The following is a 23,396-nucleotide window of genomic DNA, read 5'->3' as shown; positions in this document are numbered from 1 at the left end:
CTGAGCTTACCCTCCCTCTGGGTAAAATGGGCACAAGGTGGTTCAATGAAACCGCAAGGTCCCCCTCAGCTGCAATCAGTGGGAGGATCAGAGGGACAAACCCAGGATCCTTAGTGCTGAATCACAGTCATTCCCAGACCAGGTGGACATCATGGGGCGGGGGGGGGGGGGGGGGGGGGGGGGCTCTCATGTGACAGCCATCCCCACAGCGTCTCAGGGCTCCCCCCATCTACGCAGGGCCACTGGGATTAGGGTGAGGCAATGGAGACACAAAGACAAGATCAAAATTCCTGATTTTTCCTTCCACTTCTGGCTCCAGTCTTTGCACAGCACTGCTCCTGACCCTGACTTTATTAGAATCCTGATAAACACTTATTAAAAATGTTTGCTCATTGTGGACTTTTTGCACTCGCATTGGTCTATTTGCACGCACTCGCCCTATTAAAATATTGCACTAAAATATGTTTTATCTTGATGACAGAGATGTTCGTCACCGCCTTACATTTCGTATCTGAGAAGGATGCCTCACTCTCCTCACGCCAGTCCCTGCCCCAGATGGACACACAGACCACTTCCTGCACTCGGTCCTACCAGGCAGAGCCCCAGCCCAAAATCCTGAGAGGAGGAGATTTCCTCAGATTCCCCTGGGACGTGGCCCTCATGCCCTCCCTCCCCTGGGACCTTACTCCTGAGCTCCCAAGTGCACCCAGCTTTGTGTGCCCAGGGTGTGTACCCAGAAGGATGACACTGGGTATCTGAGCAGGCCTCACCCTGGGGAACCCCACGCCGGGCTCAGGCTGGGCATTCCCGGGCCTGGCCTTTGCTAAAACCCCCAGCTTAGCGGGTCCCCCGGAAACGCCCCAGGCTGGTTTCGAGGTGGGAGGCCCACATGGTGAAGCAATTTACACAGCAGCACAAATAAAGGGGAGGCCGTCTCCCTGGAGCACAAATAAAGGGGAGGCCCTCTCGCTTCAGCAGGACTCAGACATTGCCCCGGGAGAAGAGGGAGGACCCTCACTGTCAACCAGGTGAGCCAAGAAACCAGCTCCTGGGACAAAGTCAGGGTCCAGAGGGCCCAGGCCAGCCCTGCTTTCTCCTGCATCTAGCGGCGTGGGATCAGGAGCTGGGATGGGATGAGAGAAGACATCTCCTAGCCCCCTGGGCTCACCTTTGGTCAGGTTTCTTGGCAAAAAAAATACTCCCCAGCCCCTGTACCCATTCTCTGCCTGAGCCTGCAGTGCTGGCAGCCAAGGCAGGAGGCGGTGCCAATTTCAGGTGTATCCTCTCCCCTCCCCCAGCACAGCCAGTCCTACCAGTTGGGCTGGCACCTGAGAGCCACCTGTGGTGGCCAGCAGCAGCTGCAAGTCCAGTGCATGCTTTCCCGATCCTGGGAGGGAAAGGATAGGATGGGGGAGCCCCCGATGTCCTTGGCTCAGAGCACTGTCCCCACGCTCCCGCGCCTCCCCCCCACAGCTCTGCAAGAGGCAACCATGTCATTCACCCCTGGACTTTGACAGTGGCCAAAGGCGCCACTCAGTCCTCCATGCCTGTCTCTTTCTAGCTCTGCTGAGGTCAACCAGATATGGCCCCCAAAAGCTGGAATCCCACAACAGTAGTCCGGAGTATCCTCTGGATCCTGCTTGGATTGTTGCTGTGTCCGGAACCAGGCACAGGTAGGTCAGAAAGGCAGAGGCCTGCTGCAAGGACAATCGATTCTGCAGAAGGGCACTGCTCTCCCCTCTGTGTCCAGCCATGTACAGGGTAAGACTGGAGTCCTCAGGAGACCCCAGTCTCGAGGAACCTCCAGTCTGGGGACACAGATTCCCCCAGCCCTACAGGGTCAAGGCAGAGGGGTGGGGACAGACTAGCAAAAATCAAGAGGGGACACAGATTTAGGACAGGAAGGAGGCTTTTACCTGGGGAGAAGCAGGAAAGGGCATTTTAGGCAGAGAGAAGAACAGAGGCATTATGGTGTGGACTATCTGGAGGAGAATCGGAATTCCTGGGTTAACAGTCCTGCTTCTGCCACTTCCTCTCTGTGTGACCTTAGGCAGGTCATTTAACCCCTGTGCTCATGGAGTCATTGTGAAGATTAAATGTGTTGTTATGTGCGCTACCTAGAGTGGCGCCTAGCGCTAAATAAACATTTAATAAATGTTAGCTGTTACTCAACAACCCATCCCAGCCTAGAACCTAGAACCTAGCACTTCTAGGTTCCAGGTTCAGCTGCTGACATTTCCCCAACAAGGCACAGGCCCCTCCTCTCCTCTGCTGAGCATCTTCCAGACACCTCACCCTATGAAATTCCCCAAATTCCAAACCCCCCCCCCCCCCCGGGAAAAAAAACTAAACAACAAAACACACACACACACACACACACACCAAAAAAAAAAAAATGTCCATCTTTCCCTCAAACTACCTGGGAACTCTGCCCACTTGGGGCCATCAGCTGCCATCACTTAGCTTTGGCCATCTTTATTGCTCACCTCCACACTGTTTCCCCTTCTCTGCTCTAGCCTCCTGGAAATTCTCCACAGGCAGCCAAAGGAGCAATCTTAGGATGCCAGCCTGGCTGCATCTCGCTCCTGCTCCTGAACCTGCCATGGCTCCCCAGTGCTCACGGATTGTCTAAGCTCCTTAACCTGTTGTCTGTGCCTCCGTTTCATCGTTTACATGAAGATGGTTTTGGGGCATCACAGGGTAGTCAGAGGAGAGAGAGGGAGGGAAGGAGGAACGGAGAGAAAAAGGAGAGGGCATTGGGAAGATGTGCAAGGAACAGAGGGAGGCTCGGGAACTGGGGGTGCTGGGCCACTGGGTTAATGCCATCCCTCCTTCTACAGCATCCCTGCCCCTCCTCATGGACTCTGTCATCCAGGCTCTGGCGGAGCTGGAGCGGAAAGTGCCCGTCACGGAGGCCAACCACACGGTCTCTGTGTGGCACCTGACAGCCTGGGACTCTGAGCCCCATGACCCCCTTCATCACTTCCTGCTGAAGGGACGAAGTCTCAAAGTCACCAAGTTGGATCCTTCTGCACTGAGCCCAGAGCTGCAAGGCCTGATGGAGGAGGTGGCCCGCCATGAGGTGCGGGGCGGGCAGGAGTACGGAGTGGTGCTGGCCCCCGATGGCTCCACGGTGGCTGTGGAGCCTCTTCTGGCAGGGCTGGAAGCAGGGTTGCATGGCCACAGGGTCATAAACTTGCCCTTGGGCAGCACGGCCACCCCTCTGGGCGCGGGAGACCCCTTTCCAGATGTCGGAGCTGAGGTTTCTGATGGGAGAGCCACCTCCCCAGGACTCAGGGATGCCTCTCCAGATGTTAGCTCCGCAGATGTCAGAGCTATGTCTCCAGGTGTCAGAACCACAGATCTCGATGTAGGAGCCATCTTTAAAGATGACAGGGTCACCTCTCCAGGTGGCCAAACCTCCTCGCCTGATGCCAAAGCAAGGTCTCCGACCACTGTGGACAGCCTCCTGGGGGTCACCTTGGCTAGAGGCCTGCGCCTGACCTTCCTCCAAGGCACCCAAACCCAGAGCCGCCCGGGCCTGGGAGCTGAGGGCTGCTGGGACCAGCTCTCTGTCCCCAGGAACTTCACACTCCTGCACCCTGAGGCATCACCGGTTACCACAGCCTTCCTCAACGGTGCTCTGGATGGGGCCCTCCTTGGGGACTACCTGAGCCGGGCCCCGGAGCCCCGGCCACCCCTCAACCGCCTCCTGAGCCAGTACTATGGAGCTGGGGTGGCCGGAGATCCAGGACTTCGCAGCAACTTCCGACGGCAGAACGGAGCTGCTCTGACTTCGGCCCCTGCCCTGACCCGGCAGCTGTGGGGCGCCCTCACCCTGCTACAGAGGCTGCAGCCAGCACACCCTCAGCTGCAGGGCAAGAGCCAAGAACAGCTGGCACAGGCGGCTGCCCATGCCACCAAGGAGTTCACTGAGGCCTTCCTGGGTGAGAAGGGCCCCCAACCCCTGTGACCCTCGCTCTCAGAGACAGCCAGACAGACAGACAGACAGACAGACAGACTTTCCATCCCATGAGGTCAGGGGAATCCAGGACTAGGGATTCCAGAGGGAGCAATAGGGGTCTGGCTGGGGAGCCAGGGCCACTGTACAGGTGAGGAAAGGCTAGATTCGGGTCTTGAAGGATCAATAGGAGTTGGTCTGATACAAACTCCTCCCCTCTTCTTCCCCCCCCCCCCCCGCAAAAAAAAGCGAGAAAGAAGGCATTGCAGGAGATGGGCTCAGCCCATGCAAAGGCACAGAGATTAAAACGGAAGTTCAGCCTATGCATCTAGGTGAGCTGCTTCACTTCTCGGAACCCCACTTTCTTCAGGGAAGCAGGGTAAATCTTCTACCTCTTGGGTTTACTGGGTGGTTTGAGAAAGATGGAGCATGTAAAGCAAAGCAGCACACAACTAGGGCATAATAAACGCGGGCCAACGTTCCTCTTTCTCAGGGTGGCTGTCTCTCCTGGGGCTCAGAGCAGGGCTAGCTGCAGACAGTGTTGTAAAGATCCTGGGTTGGAAAGATCCTTGAAGTCTGAACTGCAATTCTTGGGTTTATCCTGGAGGGTTTGGGAGGCATAGCCACTATTCCAATATAACTGAGAGGCTGTTGGATTCGTCGTTCGATCCCACGAGAGGCTGGGGAAACGGCCCATCGGTGCGCTCTGATGGAGGCACAGGCGGCCGAAAGAGACACGGTGGCTGCTAACCCCAGCCCTGGACGCCTTTCTCCGCAGGGTGCCCGGCCATCCACCCGCGCTGCCGCTGGGGCCCGGCGCCGTACCGGGGCCAGCCGACGCCGCTGCGGCTGCCGCTCGGGTCCCTGTACGTGCACCACACGTACCTGCCCGCGCCGCCCTGCACCACCTTCGAGCGCTGCGCCGCCGACATGCGCTCCATGCAGCGCTACCACCAGGATAAGAACGGCTGGGACGACATCGGCTACAGGTGGGCGGGGGCGGGGAGGGGGCGGAGCCGGTCACTCAGTGCAGAGCCTGGGTGGGCGGAGCCTAACGGGGGGGTGGGGTAGGGGGGGTTGGACCAGAGCAAACCTGGAGAAGCGGAAGCGCGGGGCGGGTGGAGCCAAGGTGGAGAGGGGCGTGGCCTAGACGAGGACGCGGGGGGGGGGGGGTCAAGTCAGTGGGACCCTAGGGTGCGGGGGCGGAGGGGGGGGGAGATAGGGGAAGGAGCCCTAGCTGGTGTGGCTCAGTGGATAGAGCGTGGGTGCGCGCCCATCCCCAGGACGGGGTGTGCAGGAGGCAGCTGATCGATGTTTCTCTCTCATGGGTGTTTCTCACTCTCTATCCCTCTCCCTTCCTCTCTGTAAAAAAAAATCAATAATATATATATATAAAGATAGAGGAAGGACCAGTGAGAAGGGCTGAGGCTGGGACAAAGGCGGATAGTGATGGGGTTGGGCCTAAGGAAACGCTGTGAACTGGGACTTGAGACAATGGGGAGGGGCCCGACAGAAGGGGCCGTGGCCAATGCTAGAGTAACCGGAGGGCTTCTAGAGTGACGTTTGGTGGAGGAGTGGGACGCTGTGGGCCAGGCTCAGTGCGACCCTAGCTAAGGGTACCAGAGCGTCCCTTTTGGCGGGACAGTCCCGATTTTCAACAATTTTTCCCGCGTCCCGCGGCGTTTTAAAAAAGTCTCGATTTTTGGAAAGATTGGAAAGATTTTTAAAACGCCTCGGGACGCGGGGAAAATTGTTGAAAATCGGGACTGTCCCGCCAAAACCGGGACTGGACAGGGCAGCCCTGACGCCGTGCGGTGCCTGCCCCCTCTCCGCAGCTTCGTGGTGGGCTCGGACGGCTACGTGTACGAGGGCCGCGGCTGGCACCGGGTAGGCGCGCACACCCTGGGCCATAATTCCCGCGGCTTCGGCGTGGCCTTCGTGGGCAACTACACGGCGGAGCTGCCGGCCGAGGCCGCGCTGCGCACCGTGCGCGACACGCTCCCGGGGTGCGCGGTGCGCGCCGGCCTCCTGCGGCCGGACTACACGCTGCTGGGCCACCGCCAGCTTGTGCGCACCGACTGCCCCGGCGACGCGCTCTTCCGCCAGCTGCGCTCCTGGCCGCACTTCGATGCGGTGAGTCTGCCTATCCCGGGCCTGCCACCCACCTGACACCACCAGCTCAGCCCCTGACCCTGGCCTGTCTGCCCAACCTCAGCAGGCCCCTGGCTTTCCTGTAACCCCTCTCTCTACTCACACCGCTTCAGCCAGGCCCCTGGTCTCCCTGGCAGCCCTTCTATTAATATTCGGGCAACCGAGTCCCAGCCTTGAAGTTGTTCTGCTCACGACATGTCCCATCCCCTGTCCTCTGTTGGCACAACCTTAGCCGAAGTCTTGACCCGGCCAGCTTGTTGTTTGCCCAGCCTCCAATACCTCTGCGCTCACAAACAGGGCATGGGCCCTGGTTCCTGCAGCCACCCCTCTGCCCTCACAGGCTGGCCTGCATCCCCTATACCCAAGTCACATCGCTTCTGCCTGCACAACCTCCTCCCAACTCACCTCACTTGGGCCTCACCCCAGGCCCCTACCCAAAAGATCTCTGTATTCCCAGCAGTAACCTAAGTGGTGTCCCTTTTAACCAAAAACCACTTTGCCTGCACATCTCTGCCCGGCTCCTCACTGTGTTTTGCAGTCTTATGCCCAATCTCAGCCCTAAGGATGCTTGCTCCACCACAGCCTCCCTGACCTTTGATGACAGTCCTTGTGCTGCAGCAATCGAGGCCCAAATAACACAACCTTGGCCCCAGCACCTCGATCAGCACACACCTCTCTACGCACACACCTGCCCAATCCCGTGCTGCCTGCTTACTTCCATTTTATATCATGAAGCTGGCCTGCAGTCAGGGTGTACCCATCCCCTCTCTCGGTCCTCTTCCTCAGGCTCCTGCCATGAGCAAGGAGACCGGCCCTCACCCCACCCCGAAGCCTCACAGTCTCTTGCCTTTTCCAGACTGTAAAGCGAAGGACTGCCAGGAGCGCCTCCAGGAGACCCAAGAGGAAGCTGCCGCCAGTGACCATGCTGGCCACAGACCTCCAATAAAGAAACTGTGTGAGGAAAGCCCGTGTCTGTGCACCGTCTGTGTTTGCCCAGAGTCAGGCCCTGAGATACACATTCCAGTGCATGTAGCCTGGCAGGCGATCCCAGGACAGATCCCCAGGGGACAAGGAAAAGAGGTGGAAAAAGGGAGGAAGCCCAGAAAGGGTGCTTTATCAAGCAAGTTGGCCTCGGGGACACATGGAGCTCAATCCCACTAAGGACTTCTGGAGGACAGCCTGGGATGTGTATCTCTAAGTTATCCCGCCAATAAGTGAGGAGACTGGGCTGAAACCGGTTTGGCTCAGTGGATAGAGTGTCGGCCTTTGGACTGAAAGGTCCCAGGTTCGATTCCTTTCAAGGGCATGTACCTTGGTTACAAGCACATCCCCAGTAGGGAGTGCTCAAGAGGCAGCTGATTGATTTTTCTCTCTCATTGATGTTTCTAACTCTCTATCCCTCTCTTTTCCTCTTTGTAAAAAATCAATAAAATACATATATATATATTTTTAAAAAAGAAGAAGAAGAAGAAGAAGAAGAAGAAGAAGAAGAAGAAGTAGTAGTAGTAGTAGTAGTGAGGAAGCAAAACTGGTTTGGCTCAGTGGATAGAGCTTCGGCCTGCAGACTGGAGGGTTCCGGGTTCAATTCCAGTCAAGGGCATGTACCTTGGTTGCAGGCACATCCCCAGTAGGGGGTGTGCAAGAGGCAGCTGATAGATTATTCTCTCTCATCGATGTTTCTAATTCTCTATCCCTCTCTCTTCCTCTCTGTAAAAAAAATCAATAGAATATATTTAAAAAAAGAAGTGAGGAAACTGGGGTATTGATCCACCAGCTCCCAGTCGGTGGCTGAGGGCTTCCCTCAGGGAAATGTTAATTCTCTGGCACTTTGGGGCTATGTGCGGCATGGGCTCCATCTGTCAGAGAGACTCCTCCAGCAAAAAATGCAGAGAGTTGGGAGTGGAGCCAGTATGCAAAGAGGTGGTAAACGCTCAGGGATGCAGCAGAACCCAGGGAGACTCCGTGTGTGTGGAGCGGGAGCGAGACGGCGGGGTGCGTAGCCTGATACAGTATGAATAAGATGGGCATATCTAAGGGGTGTGTACCTGCCGCCTGAACACCCTCCTCCTCGGGACAGGTTATAGAATTTGTAAGGCCCAGTACACATGAAAATGGTTTGGCTCAGTGGATAGAGCGTCGGCCTGCGGACTCAAAGGTCCCAAGTTCGATTCCGGTCAAGGGCATGTACCTTGGTTGCGGGCATGTACCTTGGTTGCGGGCACGTACCCAATAGTGGGTGTGCAGGGGGCAGCTGATTGAAGTTTCTCTCTCATTGATGTTTCTAACCCTTTATCCCTCTCTCTTTCTCTCTGTAAAAAATTTTTTAAAAATGAAAAATGCAGGGCCTATTGCCACCCCCTGGATGCCAGTCTCGCTGGCCTTTTCACAAACTGTTCCTTCTCCCTAGCCTGCTTGCCCCATGGCCAGTTCCTTCTCATGCTTCAGGTTGCCAAGGTCACCTCCTCAGGGAGGCCTTCCTGGGTTTTTCCAGTTCAGAGAGCATTACTTTTGCTCAGCCTCTCTACTCCGGTCTGCCTATTTTCTTCCATGTCCCCACCAGGTAGAAATGTCTTGCATTTGTGTTCGGGATCTGTCTCCCTCACTAAACTGTGAGCTCCAGGAGGTCAGGAATCGTGTTTGTTTAGTTCCCCCATGGCTTCTCCAGCACCTAGCACGTAGTAGGCACTCAGGAAACATTTTTTTCAGTAAAAGAAGGCTCTTATTATAAACCTTCTGAAACCGATAATATCATTGTGTTGTACAAATATGGAAATCAAGGCTCAGAGAGAGGAAGTGACTTGTCTGAGGTGACACAGCTAGAGAAGGACCAGCTGGCACTGGAAGCCACCCCTGGACCCAATTCTACTGATTCTCGTGTTGACTCATCTGTTCCTTACAACGGTATCTGCCCATCTCTTTTTACAAGAAAACATTTATTAGAAAAGTGCATCAGTGAGTTTTCACAACCCAACACATTCATATGACCAATACCCAGCTCTAGATATAGCCATGTTTGCTGGGCCCACGTGGCTCAGTGTTGTCTTGAGCACTGAAGCACTGCCAGTTCAATTCAGGTCAGGGCACAGGCCAGGGTTGTGGGTTTGATCCCTGGTCAGGGAACATGCGAAAGGGAGCCGACCGATATTTCTCTCTCGCATCGATGTTTTTCTCTCTCTCTCCCTCCCTCCCTCTCTCTTCTTTCCTCTCTCGAAGCATGTCCTCAAATGAGGATTAAAAATAAAAAATAGACTTATAACATTTAGGTTATGTGACTTTCACCTCAATTTTAAAAGCAGACACAAAAACTATATCAGCTCCCATCAGCCTCTCATACCCCCCTTCCCTAGCCCCTCCAAAGGGAACTGATATCCTGACGTGTTGCACATAGTTTTGTCTGCTTTGGAGTTTTATGTAAATGGTACAATACAGGGTCTAGTTTTCTTTTTTTCTATTTATTTATTTATTTGTTTGTTTGTTTGTTTGTTTATTTTTGCCTAGCATTGCTTGTATTCATCCAAGTTCAATCATTCAATAGTTTGTTCATTTTTTTTGTCCATTCTTTTTTTAATCTTATTTTTTTAATATATTTTATTGATTTTTTTACAGAGAGGAAGGGAGAGGGATAGAGGGTTAGAAACATCGATGACAGAGAAACATCAATCAGCTGCCTCTTGCACACCCCCTACTGGGGATATGCCTGTAACCAAGGTACCTACTCCTAACTGGGATTGAACCTGGGACCTTTCAGTCCACAGGTTGACGCTCTATCCACTGAGCCCAGCCGGTTTCGGCAGTTGGTTCATTCTTATTGCTGCATGATATTCCACTGTGGGAACAGACCACAAGTGACTCATGCTAGGGTATATGGGCACTTGGGTTGTTGCCAGTTTGGGGCTATGACAAATAGTGCCCGTGGGTATGTCTATGGGGTGAACTGCGGGGTCAGAGGAGAGCTGTACAGTCAATGTTTGTCGACCAAACAGTTTTCCAACTTGAGTGAATTGGTCTACATTCCAACCAGCGGTGTGTGACAGTTTCAGGGGCTGGATGCTCTCCCCAGCACTTGGACAACCTGTGCCCATCTTGAAAGAAGGCAACTGAGGCCCAGATAGGGGCATGTGCTGCCTCCTCTGGTCAGTGAGAGATTTGGCACCTCCTCTCCTCCCGCATCCTGCCCCCACTGTGCCCTCCCAACCTGGCTGTGGGGTGGGGTGGGACAGGCCGGGTCACGTGGAGTAGCGTTCAGCAGGAGGAAGCCAGGCAGTGTGCAGACGGCTGTTGCGTCTGGGGCTGATCAGGAAATCAAGGTAAGAGGGGGAGTGCGTGTGGCCCCCCCAAGGGGATTTTCTGGGGGCAGAGCTGAGAGTGGGGAGGGTGCCGAGATGAAGACAGCATGTGGGCAGACACGAGACAGAACTGTCACCCTCTTGTTCCCCAGGAGAATCCCCACCATGGACCCGCTGTCAAGAAGCCAGTCCTCCGAAACCCAGCAGGCAGCCCAAACCCCGCTAACCTCCTATCGCTGGCACACAGGAGGTGGGGGAGAGAAGGGATCTGGAGGGTTCCACTGGGGCCGCCTTGCCAGCTGGGGGAGGGCACTGAGCCACCAGGAACCCATGGTCAGCAGCCAACCTGCCCGTCGCTCGCTGTTCCGTCGTGTCGTCTCCGCGCCCCCCAAGGAGTCTCGCAAGAACCACCTCAGGCTGTCCAAGTCCCTCTGGGGGAGGCATAAGAGCCCACCGCTGGAGCCAGAGCCGGAGCCAGAAGCCTCAGGTACGTGGCTCCACCATTCAGAGCCGGGGCTGGGCTGGGAGACCGGATGCTCGGGGTTTGTCTGCCTCCAGAGCATCAGCCATACAGACACAGGAAGTTGTGGGGAGTGCAGAAGCCCAACAGGAAGTGGCTGGGGCCCCGGCAGCTGCCCTCTTCCCTCTTTCCCCCTTACGCAGGGCCTGGGGGTGTGGGGTGTGGCCAAGGAGCTGTGGGCAAAAGGGGGTCCAGCCTGGGCAAGACCCAGGGAATAGACTGATGATAGCACTATCCGGATGCCAAATGACCCCTGATCTCTTGTCATATCCACTAGCCCACTCTCACCTGGATATCCTTCTCAGCCTCCTCCTGTTCTCCTGCCCTCCAGCTTCCATGTTTTAGTTTCTTCACTTCCTTGGGCCTCAGCTTACCCATCAATCAAATGGGAACCATGACCCCTACCTTGAAGGGTATATTATTTCCTTCATTCATGTATCCATCCATTAAAACAGAGGCCCGTTGAGCATTGACTGTGTGCCAGGCCCAGATTTAGGCACTGTGGAAGACAGCGGTGACTAAAAGAGATGTCACTGGCTGTCCCTTGAGACTCACCGCGCAGTGGGCGTGAAAGACAGTAACGAGTATAAACAAGAAAATGACAGAGAGGGCTCAGCGTTGCTCAGAGGGATCCAGAAGGGTGTCGTGAGGTTTGGAGCTGGAGAGCATGGAGCATTAGCCCGGTGTCCAGCATATTTTAAGTGGTCCATTCACAGTGGGACTTATTTCTTCCCCTCGGGGTAAAACGATAGGACAGATGGGTAATCTGGGAGTGTTGGTTCAGCTCTCCTATTCCTGGAAGCTCATTTACTTCTCACCATTCATAGTCTCATTTGGCAAAAGCAGCCCTTCAACCCCTTCCAGGGTATAGGAGAGAGCTCTCTAACAAGCAGACCTGACCTTTGAGCATGCGAGGATGCCCGTGGCTCCCCACTGCCCCCAGGATAAAACCTCTGACTGGCACTCAGGGTCCTGAACCAATCTCTTCCTGGACCTTCCCTTCTAGAGCCTCTGAGCCCTTCAAATTTTTATTTTATTATTATTTGTTTTGCCCTTCCCTTTGTGTCCCTGGGCCCTGCCATCTCTCAGCCTTTGATCAAGCTGTTCCTGCCACCATTCCCTCCATCTCTGTCAAAATCCAACCTGCTGCTGAAATTGGTTTGGCTCAGTGGATAGAGCATCGGCCTGCAGACTGAAAGGTCCCAGGTTCGATTCTGGTCAAGGGCATGTACCTTGGTTTCGGGCACATCCCCAGTAGGGGGTGTGCAAGAGGCAGCTGATCGATGATTCTCTCATCGATGTTTCTGACTCTCTATCCCTCTCTCTTCTTCTCTGTAAAAAATCAATAAAAATATATTTTTAAAAGAATTTAAAAAAAAATCCAACCTGCTGTTCAAGTCCTAGCACAAGCTTCCTCTCTCTGGAGCCCTTCCCTGGCCTGCCGCACTACCTCCGCCCCCTACCGTGGCCCTTTTCTATTCCTTTCTCAAACTTTGAATGTAGTCCACCTTAGACTAGTGATTTATGTGAGGAACCAAGGCTGCTGTCCTGTGGTTTAACTTCTTGGACCTTTATGATTCTTGCTCATATAACCACTGTCTTGGTTAAGAGAAGAGTGCTTTATGTCTGAGGTCCATCTCGATCACGCACAAGCTGCGTGAACCTGGGCAAGTCACCCAATCTCTCTGGGCTTCCGTGTCCTTCCTGGTAAAATGGGGCTTATCACAGCCCTTTTAATGACTTTGGGGGATTAAATTAAGGTGACTAGATGTCACTGGCTGTCCCTTGAGACTCACCGCGCAGTGGGCGTGAAAGACAGTAACGAGTAAATTGATTTTTAACAATTTGTCTTGCGTCCCGCTGCGTTTTTAAAAAGTCCAAAAGATTCTTTCCAAAAATCGGGACTTTTTCAAAACGCCATGGGACGCAGGGCAAATTGTTAAAAATCTGGACTGTCCTGCCAAAAGCGGGACGTATGGTCATCTTAGCATTAAATGAGAGCAGGCAATGTGGAGCAGTAAACACAGTGCAGGTCACATAGTAGGTGAGCTGAGTCCACTACCCAATGCTAGTGAAGACAACATCCAGAGGGTTTTGCTCAACAACTACCCGACATAGCTGCCTTGTGGGAGTGAGGGGAGGAGGCAGCAATTAGGAGGGAGCCCCGCTGAGCTTTGGTGAATGGAAAGGGTGGTCTGAGGTTCAGGGAGAGGCACCACTTCCCCAGCACCTCTTCCTCCACCCAGAGCCGGAGCCAGAGCCGGAGCTCCCAACCCCACAGATCCCTGAGGCCCCCCCACCTGATGTGCCCGTCTGGAACATCGAAGCCTTCACTCTGCTGGACGGGAGGCTGGTGCTGCTCGGGGGTGAGGAAGAGGTGAGACAGGGCCTATGGGTCAGGGGAAGGGAGGAGGGGAAAGGAATGGGACCACGGAAAGTGTCTGCCTTCCCTTTCTGACTACTCACTCCTACGGAGGAGCAGGGGCCTCGCCAGTCCAGGATGGGGAGTGCCAGCTCTGAGAGCAGCATCCAGGTGGCCCTGGGGAACCTCAGGGATGCAGGTACGTAAGTGTGAGAGGTGAGGAGGGCTGGGGCATTATGGGAGCGTGTCAGGGTGGGTCAGAATCCGAGATGATCCCATCTCCCAACCTTCCATCCCCGAACACCACAGACCGAGTGCATGGGAAGACTGAGCCAGAGGCTGCTGGCCCCAACCAGGTCCACAACGTCCGGGTGAGGCATCCGTTGGGGGATGGGGAGGTGGGGAGAGCAAATAGTCCCAGACCCTCAGAGGTGAAAGGGGACTCCTACTGGGTGATTTGGGGCAGATCACTGAACCTCTGTGGGCCTCGGTGTCTCTGTCCAATAGAGCCAATGGGAAAACCTCCCTCCCTGGGCTGTTTGTGAGACATCAACAGAGAATGCAGGAAAGCATACACTTGGGGCTTTAAAAAAATGGGAGTTATTGGTGGCCTTTGCTATTCTTGCTAACACAGCCTGAGTTTGTGGCCCTCCAAGAATAGCAGATCCTCCAGGATACCCGGAGGGAAAAAGGAGCTGCTCAGCTGACACACCTCTCTCTCCTCCATAGGGGCTGCTCAAGCGGCTGAAAGAAAAGAAAAAGGCCAGGTCAGAGTTGGGAGCCAACGCCTCTCGGGATGGGTAAGAGTCCCTGGGATTCAACATTGTCCCCTCCCCGCCCCCCTGCCTTTCATTCTGACTTTCACCCCATACCCCCTGTGTCCCGCCCTATGTTGGGCCATACGGGGGCCACGGAAAGGTCCTAGCATGGAGCCACTCCCCGATGGAAGAGTGGGAGCTGAGTCTGACACAGAAACTCTAAAACAGGAACTAAATCAAAATCCTGGTCCAAGAGTGTCAGGGAAGGAAACGGAGCTGGTATCTGAATAATGGGTGGGAATGAACTAGGCCAAGACGGGCAGGGACAGCATTCCAGACAGAGGGAACAGCACGTGAAAAGGCCAAGAGGTTAGACAAAGACACAAAAACGAAGTCCAGTGTGACCGGACTTCAGACGGTGGGGGATTAAGCGCAGGGGAATGAGGGCTATCCTATATAGTATACAAGGTCATTCAGGCCACCCGGGGAAGTTGGGTTGACCCTAAAAGTGATGGACTTTCAAGTCCAATTTAGATTCAAGTCCATCCTGGCCTCCCTCCACCCTTAAGGCTGTAGAAGGTGATGAGGGGAGAAGACAGAAATGACACTCCTTCCCCTCCTCCCCCCCCCACCACCCTCTCCAGGCCCCCCAGTGCTCTGGGCTCTCGGGAATCGCTAGCCACACTCTCCGAACTGGACCTGGGTGCCCAGCGGAATGTGCGGGTTTGGCCACTGCACCCCAGCCTCCTGGATGAGCCCCACTGCTTCCAGGTACATGCGGGCAGCTCTTCGCGTCCTCCTGATCCTTTGGCTTCAGGCTCGGTCTCCACTGCGACCTGGAATGCCCTTTCCCCACAGGTAACTTGGGCAGGCGGGAGCCGCTGCTTCTCGTGTCGCTCGGCCGCTGAGAGAGACCGCTGGATCGAGGACCTTCATCGCCACTTCCAGCCTAGCCAGGTGGGCACTGGGGGAAGTCAAGGCCCCACCCCTTACACGCTGGTGCCCGCCCACACCTGTGCAACCACTCCCAGACCCTCCTCATCTCGTACCCTTGCACAAGGGCCCCGTCCCTTCTTTCGCAATTTGCACCCAAAGTCCCACCAACGAGGTGGCCGCCCGCCAGATCTTCCCACCGCAGCTGCTCCTCCGTACGCAGCATCCCCGATTTTCCCGGGAGATCTCAGCACAGCTAAAGGGCTTCCGCACGGTCACCCTGGGACCCCTGGCACGCAGTGGAGGCCCTACTCTCTTCCCCAGGGACCCAGGGGTGTTTCCCTGGGGACATGGGCCCCGAGGGACACCTCTGGTACCCACCGTCGAATGCCCACTCCTCCCACCGCTCCGGTCTGCAGGACAACGCGGAACGCGAGGAGACGTGGCTGAGCGTGTGGGTGCACGAAGCCAAGGGGCTGCCCCGGGCGGCGGCGGCGGCGGGGGCGCCAGGAGCGCGCGTGGAGCTGTGGCTGGACGGCGCGCTGCTGGCGCGCACGGCGGAGCGGGCCGGGCCGGGCCCGCTCTTTTGGGCGGAGCGCTTCCACTTCGAGGCCCTGCCGCCGGCGCGCCGCCTGTCGCTGCGGCTGCGGGGAGCGGGCCCCGGGGGCGCCCCGCTGGGCCGCGCATCCCTGGCGCTGGAGGAGCTGGGCGCCCCCCGCGCGCCCGCCGCCGGTCTGGAGCGCTGGTTCCCGCTTCTCGGGGCGCCGGCCGGCGCGGCGCTGCGGGCGCGCATCCGGGCGCGGCGCCTGCGCGTGCTGCCCTCGGAGCGCTACAAGGAGCTGGCGGAGTTCCTCACCTTCCACTACGCGCGCCTGTGCGGGGCCCTGGAGCCGCAGCTGTCGGCGCAGGCCAAGGAGGAGCTGGCGGCTGCCATGGTGCGCGTGCTGCAGGCCACCGGCCGGGCGCAGGTATGTCAAGGCGACAGGGCGAACCTGGGTGGCCGGACCCAGTGGCACCTGCGAGGGGCGGGCACCTGGAGGGAGGGGCGGGGCCTGAGCTTCAGCTACGAAGGGTGGAGCACCTGGAGGGGCGGGGCATAGACGGGTGGGATACCTGGAGGGGAGGGGCATAAAAGGGCGGGGTATCTGGAGGGGCGGGGTATAGAAGGGTGGGGTACTTGGAGGATGTGCATAGAAGGGAGGGGCGCCTGGAGGGACGGGGCATAGAAGGGTGGGGCGCTTGGAGGGGCGGGGCCTAGACTGGAGCTGCGAAGAGGGGGCCTGAGCTGAGCCTGTGTGGAAAGGCTTACATTTCTGCTGAGGGGTGGAGGTTCCCAGCTGTTAGGTGCCCCAGCAGGGGGGGCCAGGCCTGCGCTGTAGCTTTTAGGAGCGCGACCTGTGCCCCGGGGAGAGGGACTCACCAAGAGCAGGGATTCCCCCCTGGCTCAGTCTACACCCAAGCTTCATGACCCCCCGCTGTGACAGGCATTGGTGACAGACCTGGGAACCGCGGAGCTGGCACGCAGTGGAGGCCGCGAGGCGCTGCTGTTCCGGGAAAACACATTGGCCACTAAGGCCATCGATGAGTACATGAAGCTGGTGGCACAGGACTACCTCCAAGAGACGCTGGGTGAGCCCTGTGTGGGGGTGCGGAAGCCTGCTGGGAGGACTAGGAGACCCCAGAGGAAATCTGGGAGACCCTGGGTAACCTGGGTTCTGGAAGTGGGTGATGCCTGGGAGGTACTGGGATCCTGGAGGGAAATGGGGACTCCCCAAGAGGTTAGGTGCCTCCAGGGTAAATGGAGAAGAGTCGGAGGTTGGGTTGGTGGGTCCTGGTGGTTATGGCTCTGGCCCCTGCCTGGCTGTGCTGGGCTGCAGGGCAGGTCCTGCGGCGAATCTGTGCCTCCACTGAGGACTGTGAGGTGGACCCCAGCAAGTGCCCAGCCTCAGAGCTGCCCCAGCACCAAGCCAGACTGCAGAGCAGCTGTGAGGAGGTCTTCGAGGACATCATCCACTCCTATGAGTAAGAGCCAGGGTCCCAGCACCTGAGCCCGCCGCCCCTGCCTCCCAGCCTCTGAGCTGGCTGCCAGATAAAATACAGGATGCCCAGCTAAATGTGATGCAATATTTGGGACCTAGTTATATTTTTAAATTATTTATTATTTGAAATTCAAGTTTAACTGTTATCCTGTAGTTTTATTTGCTAGCTCTGGTGGGAATTCATCCCCAATATTTTGCCACCTTAATGTCACATAAGTGGGACACAATTCCTTGACCCCATACCATAATCCCATGCCACCTGACCCGAGTTAATATAGGATCTCAATCCTATGACCTCTGATTTCAGGTGCTGTCCTGCCCTCAATCCCATGACCCCTGGCCTTAAGTGACACTGTACCTCAAATCCTATGCAAATGATCACAGGAAACCTGGGATTCCAATTTGTTGCTCTCTGACTCTAGGTTAAGCTGTGTGCTTAATCCCATGTCACATGAGACATCAACATCATGATTTCTGAATCTAGGTGACCCCGTGTGCCCCTTCTATTCATATCATGTACCCTGTCTGGCTAGATCTGGCTACAGAATAACAGTTATGTTATAGCTGTCCCCATGTGAACCTGTACCCCCAACTCCAACATTACTGACTCCAGTGCTCACCACAATAACACTACCATAAATCCTGACCCCTCCCTCTCCACACCCCCCACCCCCAGCATCATTATCCCTGATGTCTATAATCTTGGAACTCAGAACATAGATGACTCCTAATCCCTGACCTTAGAAGTTAGGTCATCCGTGAACTTTATGCCCATATACGCCCCCTTTGACCATTGCCTATTCTGTCCCAGCTGGTTTCCAGCAGAGCTGCGCACCGTGTTCTCAGCCTGGCGAGAAGCATGCAAGGCACGAGGCTCTGAGGCACTGGGCCCCCGGCTGGTGTGTGCCTCTCTCTTCCTGCGGCTCCTGTGTCCCGCCATCTTGGCACCCAGCCTCTTCGGCCTGGCACCACAGCACCCAGCACCTACCCCGGCCCGCACCCTCACATTGATTGCCAAGGTCATCCAGAACCTTGCCAACCGAGCCCCGTAGGTGCTGGAAGGCTAGGGAGGGCGGGGAGGGAGTATGGTTTGGCCACGGGGGTGGCAGATGCCTGACCTGACCTACCCAGTTGGACCCCAACCCAGGTTTGGTGAGAAGGAAGCCTACATGGGCTTTATGAATAGCTTCCTGGAGAATCATGGACCTGCCATGCAACACTTCCTGGATCAAGTGGCCATGGTGGATGTGGATGCAGCACCCAGTGGTTACCAGGGCAGCAGTGACCTAGCCCTCCAGCTGGCAGTCCTGCATGCCCAGCTCTGTACCATCTTTGCTGAACTCGACCAGGTGTGTCCTGAGCCTAGAGACCAGAACATGGGGTAGGGAAGCAAGAGGGCCGGGAGCTTCTGGCCCCGAGAGCTTCTCAGCATCCTCCCTACATGCCTCACTAGGCAACCCGCGACAGCCTGGAACCCCTGCCCACCATCCTGCAAGCCATTGAGGAAGGCCGTCCTGTACCTGTGTCTGTGCCAATGCGTCTTCCACCACCACCCCCAGCCCAGGTCTATCCCAGGTAACCTGCCTGCCTGCTCTGTCCAGCTCTTTCCAGCTCTGATGGGGCCAAAGGCACGCACAGGGTCAGATTGGAATCAGCGGTGAAGACAGGATTATGTCAGGAGTCAGAGATGGAGTCGCATTGGGGTCAGTGTCAGAAAGTGTTGGATGGAAGTCAGAGGTTGTAGATGGCTTCATCCAGGAGGTCGGGGAGAGGCTCACAGTGTAAAGTGGGAACTGGTCATTGCAGAGGTCAGGGACAGGTCACATGTGGCATCTGAGAGAGAAAGTGACATCATGTTCAGCGTGTTCACGTTTGGGTGAGAGGCTGGTGATGGGGTTAAATCAGGGGTCAGAATGTGGTCAAATGTTAAGATGTATCCTCAAAGGTAAGGTTCAGGTTCATATTATAAGCAGAGGTCAAGGTCAGATGGGTCAAAGATATGGGCAGAGTCATGTTTGAAGTCAGAGGTCAGGGACCATGGTCTTTCAGGAGGCAGACAGGAACAGTTTAATGTCAGAGGCTGGGGGTCAGAGGGGATCAGCTAGAAAGGAAGAGGATACCCTTGTGAGCGGAGGTTGAGCCCAAGGTCAGATTGGAATTGATGCTACAGAGAAAGATCACACTGTGTCAGGGTCCAGGGCAGAGCCAGAGGTCAAAATGTGACCTCATCAGTGACCGGGTCACATGGAAGTAAAAAGATCCTGGGTCTGGTCATTTGCAGTCAAAACTAGGGATGGATCAGACTGTCAGACCTCAGAGGGAAGGTAGGGGAGGGTGGGGATAAGGGAGAGAGATCCACCAAAGGACTTGTATGCATGTATATGAGCCTAACAGTGGTCACGAACAACAGGGGGGTGGAGACATGCGTGGGGAGGGGTTTGGGATGGGAATGAGGGGATGAGGACAAATATGTGATACCTTAATCAATAAAGAAATAAAAAAATAAAAATAAAAAACTAGGAGTGGGATCAGCTCAGGAGCCAGTCAAGGGTCTGAGCTCCTGCATTCCACCCCCAGTTTTTCCACAGGGGAGAAGCCCGGCTTCCTGCCCCCTCGGGACCTCCCCAAGCACACCCCTCTCATATCCAAGAGCCAGTCTCTGCGCAGCGTCCACGGCTCGGGAAGTTGGGCCCGGCAGCGGCCGGAGGAGGAGCGGCCCCCACGGCTGCCCCGGCCGGTGAAGCGCACGCAGAGCGTCCCGGCCGGCCGCCCGGCTCGCCGCTGCCCTTCCGCAGCGGGACCTCGGCCTCGACCCAAGGGCTCCCTGCGCTCCGGCCCCCATCCCCGCGGCCGGCCCTGGACCGGGGCCTCGGCCTCGCTGCCTCGGAAGCCGTCCGTGCCCTGGCAGCGCCAGCTGGATCAGCCTCGAGGCACAGACCAGGCGCTAAGCCCGCACCGACCCATGGGCAAGGTGAGTGAGGCCGGCCTCGGGGCATGCCCGGAGGGGAGAGGCGAGACTGGAGGCCGGGCAGGTCTGGGTTCAAATAGGAGCGCCCTATGCTGGGTTACTCCAGGCCTAGCCCAGCCCTCTCTGAGCCTCAATTTCCTCCTCTTCAAGCCGGTGATGTTCCCCAAGTGAGGTGACCAGACGTCCCACTTTTGGCGGGACAGTCCCGATTTTTTAAACAGTTTTTCTTTTTATTTCTTTTTATTTTTATATTTTATTGCTTTTTTACAGAGGAAGGGAGAGGGATAGAAAGCTAGAAACATCCACCAGTTGCCTCCTACACATCCCCCACCGGGGATGTGCCCACAACCAATGCACGTGCCCTTGACCAGAATCGAACCTGGGACCCCTCAGTCCACAGACCAACTCTCTATCCACTGAGCCAAACCGGTTTTGGCGACAGTCCCTATTTTTAACAATCTGTCCCGCATCCCGCCGTGGGACATATTGTTAAAAATCGGGACTCTCCCGCCAAAAGCAGGACGTCTGGTCACCTTCCCAAGAGGCTGGGCCTTGAGGAGGAAGAGCACAAGGGACAGGAAAGTCAGGTCTTCCGGGAGAAGAAGGGGTGAGACGGCGGGTCAGGTGACAGAGGCTCCCCTCCCCCCTGCAGCTGACGGAGCTGCAGGGCGAGGTGGCCACCCTGCGCGAGGAGCAGAAGGTGCTGTCGGGCCTCGTGGAGTCCCTGCGCACCCACCTCCGGACCTTGACGGAGCAGCAGCAGCAGCTTCGCAGCCAGCTGGAAGGCCTGGCCTCCAGGCTTCAGGGAAGGTGAGCCCTGCCTTCCCACCAGCTCCGTCCTCCACGGGACCCGTTAGACTTAATCAGATCGCCCAGAACCCACTGACTGTCATTCAGGTCCTGCCCTTCATTCAGTCCCAAATTCGCCAGGCACGGTCACGCCCCTCCCTAGGTCAGCTCTGCCCGCCCCAACACACCCAAGACCCACCTCTTGATCAGCTCTGCCCTAGGGGAGCCCGCCCCCTCTCCCCCCAAGTCGCTGGCTGATCATCTCATCCATCATTGAAGCCCCATCCCTCAATCAGGCCCTCTCAAACTGGTTGGGCCAGGCTCTCTCAGTCTGGGCACGCCCCTATCCCGGTCACCATCCGACCCAGGAAGGACCAAGTCCCGCCTCCAAAGGTTTCGTGGGTCCTTCCATCCTAGGCGTTCCAGGTTGGCCTCTTCAAGTTACCTAGGCCCCGCCCTCTGGCTGGGAAGGCCCCGCCTCCAACTCTAAGCCCCGCCCCGAATCCCTAGCTCTCCAATCAGGGGCTGGAGGGGAGTTCCCCAACCTCTGAGCTTCCCTGCTCCCTGGCCCCTGATTTCCACAGGACCCCTCATTTGGCTCCAGAGTGCAACCCACCAAGCAATGAGGCCAACAAGCTGGAAAATCTGGTGAGAGCCACTGTGTGCACCCTGGGGCAGGTCTGGCGGTGAGAAAGCAAGGGCTGGGGTGAAACTTTCCCCTGGCTCTGAGCCTCACTGCCGTGGCCCTCTAGGAGCGCCGCCTGTCTGAAATGGAGAGTTCTCTAGCCCCACTGAGGGATGCCGTCCAGAGCCTGCAGCATCTTCATACGATGACGCCAGGGTCCAGGAGCCAGCCCCTGCCTCTCAAAGCACGCTGCGTGAACGGAGACACCACCTGAGCTGCCCACTCCACCACCCCACGTGGTCTGGGAGCAAAAAGATACCTGTTGTAGGGGCCCTGCCTCGGCCCTACATGGCCTACAGTGTGGAGTGGAGCTGTTGATGGCAACTAGCCTGGCGCTGTGAAGTTGCCCAGTAAAATCTTGATTTCAGTAAAATTGATGGTTTCTTTGTCCCGAAGTGTTGCCACTCAGGAAGCACCCTCCCCAATTCTCCCCTAATTGGAGGGCTCACCAAGGGGGAGATGTAAAGAGTTTCTCACCAGTTGTGTGACTTTAGGCCTGCACTCTCTCACAGCCTCATTGTCCTCATCTGTAAATCGGATTTAAAGGTCCTTACACAGTAAAAAAAAAAAAAGAAAGAAAGAAAGAAAAAGACCTGTAATGTTTTTAAATATATATATTTTATTGATTTTGTTTTGTTTTTTTAGAGAGGAAGTAAGAGGGATAAAGAGTTAGAAACATCGATGAGAGAGAAACATCAATCAGTTGCCTCCTGCACACCCCCCATTGGGGATGTGCCTACGACCAAGGCACATGCCCTTGCCTGGAATCAAACGTGGGACCTTTCAGTCTGCAGGCCGATGCTCTATCCACTGAGCCAAACCAGTCAGGGCAAGATCTGTAGCTTAAAGCATTCAAAAAAAGGTATTCATCGTTTGGTAGGCCCAAAACACCTACTTCTCAATGAAGCCCAGATCCCACCTCCACCAACCCCCAAATCCTGGATGAGAGCATCTTCTAGGGCCCCTAATCCCATACTAGCTCCCTCATGGCAGGGAGAGCATGGGTCTAGGAAGCAGATGAAGGAAGGGGCGGGTAGATGTGAAGAGAGTTGAGGTCTGTGAGTATTGGTTGGATAACTGAGTGAACATTTGAATTATGGGTGAGGGGTGGCATGGGTGAGAGGCAAATGAATAGGTTAGCATTTGCTAGATGTCTGTGCACTAGTAGGTGAGTAGTTAAGTAGTTGGTTGGCTGGGATGGGTATGTCTGCCTAGAAAAGGCCCATATTGTACTAGGAAATAAATATTTGGATTTTGAGTATGTACCACATTGTATGAGCATTTGTTCAAGTGTCCTGAGACTCTTGAGCTGGGCAGTGAGGAAATAGTAATGAATTAGACAGATAGGACTCCTGTCCTCAGGGAACTCACACTCTAGTGGAGGAAACAGACAGTAAATATGCAATTGATGGATGGATGGGTAATTGGGTAGTTGGGTAAAAGGTTCTGTGTAAGGAAGAGTGGAGTTGTATGGATGAATAGGTATTTACTTGGGTGGTAGATGAGACATGGATGGGTGAGTTGAGTGGATGTTCGGATGGGGGCGGTTTGGGAGGGTGGCTAGCTGGCTAATGGGATCACGTTAGTTATATGATAGGTGGATGAGTAAGTAGATGGGAGGTGGATGGGTGGTTTGGTTTGAGTGGGTATTTGGGTGGATGGGTGGGTAGATGTTGGAGAGGTGGATGGAGAGGTGGTTCGTTGACTGGGTGGGTAAATGATGTGTTTGGTCAATTGGGTGTGTGGATGAATGGGTGAGGAAATGAATGGGTTGTCAAACACGTGGATGGGTGGCTGGGGGAAGGCAACAGGCCTATTTTTGCGTGTATGACAGGGTGGACCTGGAGGCTGCCATCCTGGAGGTGGAGTGGAGAAGGGGGGTCTTAGCAGTGGGAACCTAGAGCAGGCTCTGGGGGCATGGAGGCTTGGAAGTCCAGCGGATAA

At 55.8% G+C, this 23,396-nt stretch overlaps 2 protein-coding genes across 4 annotated transcripts; both read left to right on the top strand.

The window, feature by feature from the left end:
• The first annotated feature begins 1,470 nt into the window (after nt 1–1,470).
• Nucleotides 1,471–7,071, top strand: PGLYRP2 (peptidoglycan recognition protein 2). Its single transcript, XM_036415954.2, has 5 exons — nt 1,471–1,673; nt 2,841–3,947; nt 4,740–4,950; nt 5,797–6,094; nt 6,969–7,071. The coding sequence occupies exons 1-5, from the start codon at nt 1,583–1,585 to the stop codon at nt 7,056–7,058; spliced, it is 1,797 nt and encodes a 598-aa protein (XP_036271847.1). The 5' UTR covers nt 1,471–1,582; the 3' UTR covers nt 7,059–7,071.
• A 2,702-nt stretch (nt 7,072–9,773) lies between these two features.
• On the top strand, nt 9,774–21,825 carry RASAL3 (RAS protein activator like 3). Of its 3 annotated transcripts, XM_036415990.2 has the most exons (18): nt 9,775–10,419; nt 10,551–10,885; nt 13,165–13,295; nt 13,401–13,479; nt 13,590–13,651; nt 14,010–14,080; nt 14,683–14,809; nt 14,897–14,995; nt 15,391–15,939; nt 16,456–16,600; nt 16,849–16,993; nt 17,822–18,058; nt 18,158–18,359; nt 18,464–18,585; nt 19,588–19,981; nt 20,631–20,788; nt 21,352–21,415; nt 21,520–21,825. In XM_036415990.2, the coding sequence occupies exons 2-18, from the start codon at nt 10,564–10,566 to the stop codon at nt 21,664–21,666; spliced, it is 3,054 nt and encodes a 1,017-aa protein (XP_036271883.1). In that variant the 5' UTR covers nt 9,775–10,419; nt 10,551–10,563; the 3' UTR covers nt 21,667–21,825. The 3 variants fall into 3 exon arrangements, with proteins under 3 accessions (XP_045429517.1, XP_036271883.1, XP_045429518.1); XM_045573561.1 differs by having other exon boundaries at nt 9,774–10,419; nt 14,683–14,995; XM_045573562.1 differs by lacking the exon at nt 9,775–10,419 and having other exon boundaries at nt 10,508–10,885; nt 14,683–14,995.
• The last annotated feature ends 1,571 nt before the right edge of the window (nt 21,826–23,396 follow it).

Source organism: Pipistrellus kuhlii, unplaced genomic scaffold (assembly GCF_014108245.1).
Source record: "Pipistrellus kuhlii isolate mPipKuh1 unplaced genomic scaffold, mPipKuh1.p scaffold_m20_p_52, whole genome shotgun sequence".
Taxonomy (NCBI): domain Eukaryota; kingdom Metazoa; phylum Chordata; class Mammalia; order Chiroptera; family Vespertilionidae; genus Pipistrellus; species Pipistrellus kuhlii.
The sequence above is the reverse complement of the archived record's forward strand: the minus strand, read 5'-3'. Positions and strand labels throughout refer to the sequence as shown.

What these genes read in the sequence shown, in the direction of transcription:
- PGLYRP2 (XM_036415954.2), top strand. Translation starts at nt 1,583, where the DNA reads ATGGCCCCCAAAAGCTGGAATCCCACAACAGTAGTCCGGAGTATCCTC. An exon ending in TGGGACGACATCGGCTACAG is followed by an intron (nt 4,951 to 5,796) that starts GTGGGCGGGGGC and finishes CCCTCTCCGCAG; the next exon opens with CTTCGTGGTGGGCTCGGACG. An exon ending in CCTGGCCGCACTTCGATGCG is followed by an intron (nt 6,095 to 6,968) that starts GTGAGTCTGCCT and finishes TGCCTTTTCCAG; the next exon opens with ACTGTAAAGCGAAGGACTGC.
- RASAL3 (XM_045573561.1), top strand. Translation starts at nt 10,564, where the DNA reads ATGGACCCGCTGTCAAGAAGCCAGTCCTCCGAAACCCAGCAGGCAGCC. An exon ending in TGCTCGGGGGTGAGGAAGAG is followed by an intron (nt 13,296 to 13,400) that starts GTGAGACAGGGC and finishes ACGGAGGAGCAG; the next exon opens with GGGCCTCGCCAGTCCAGGAT. An exon ending in CGCACCGACCCATGGGCAAG is followed by an intron (nt 19,982 to 20,630) that starts GTGAGTGAGGCC and finishes TCCCCCCTGCAG; the next exon opens with CTGACGGAGCTGCAGGGCGA.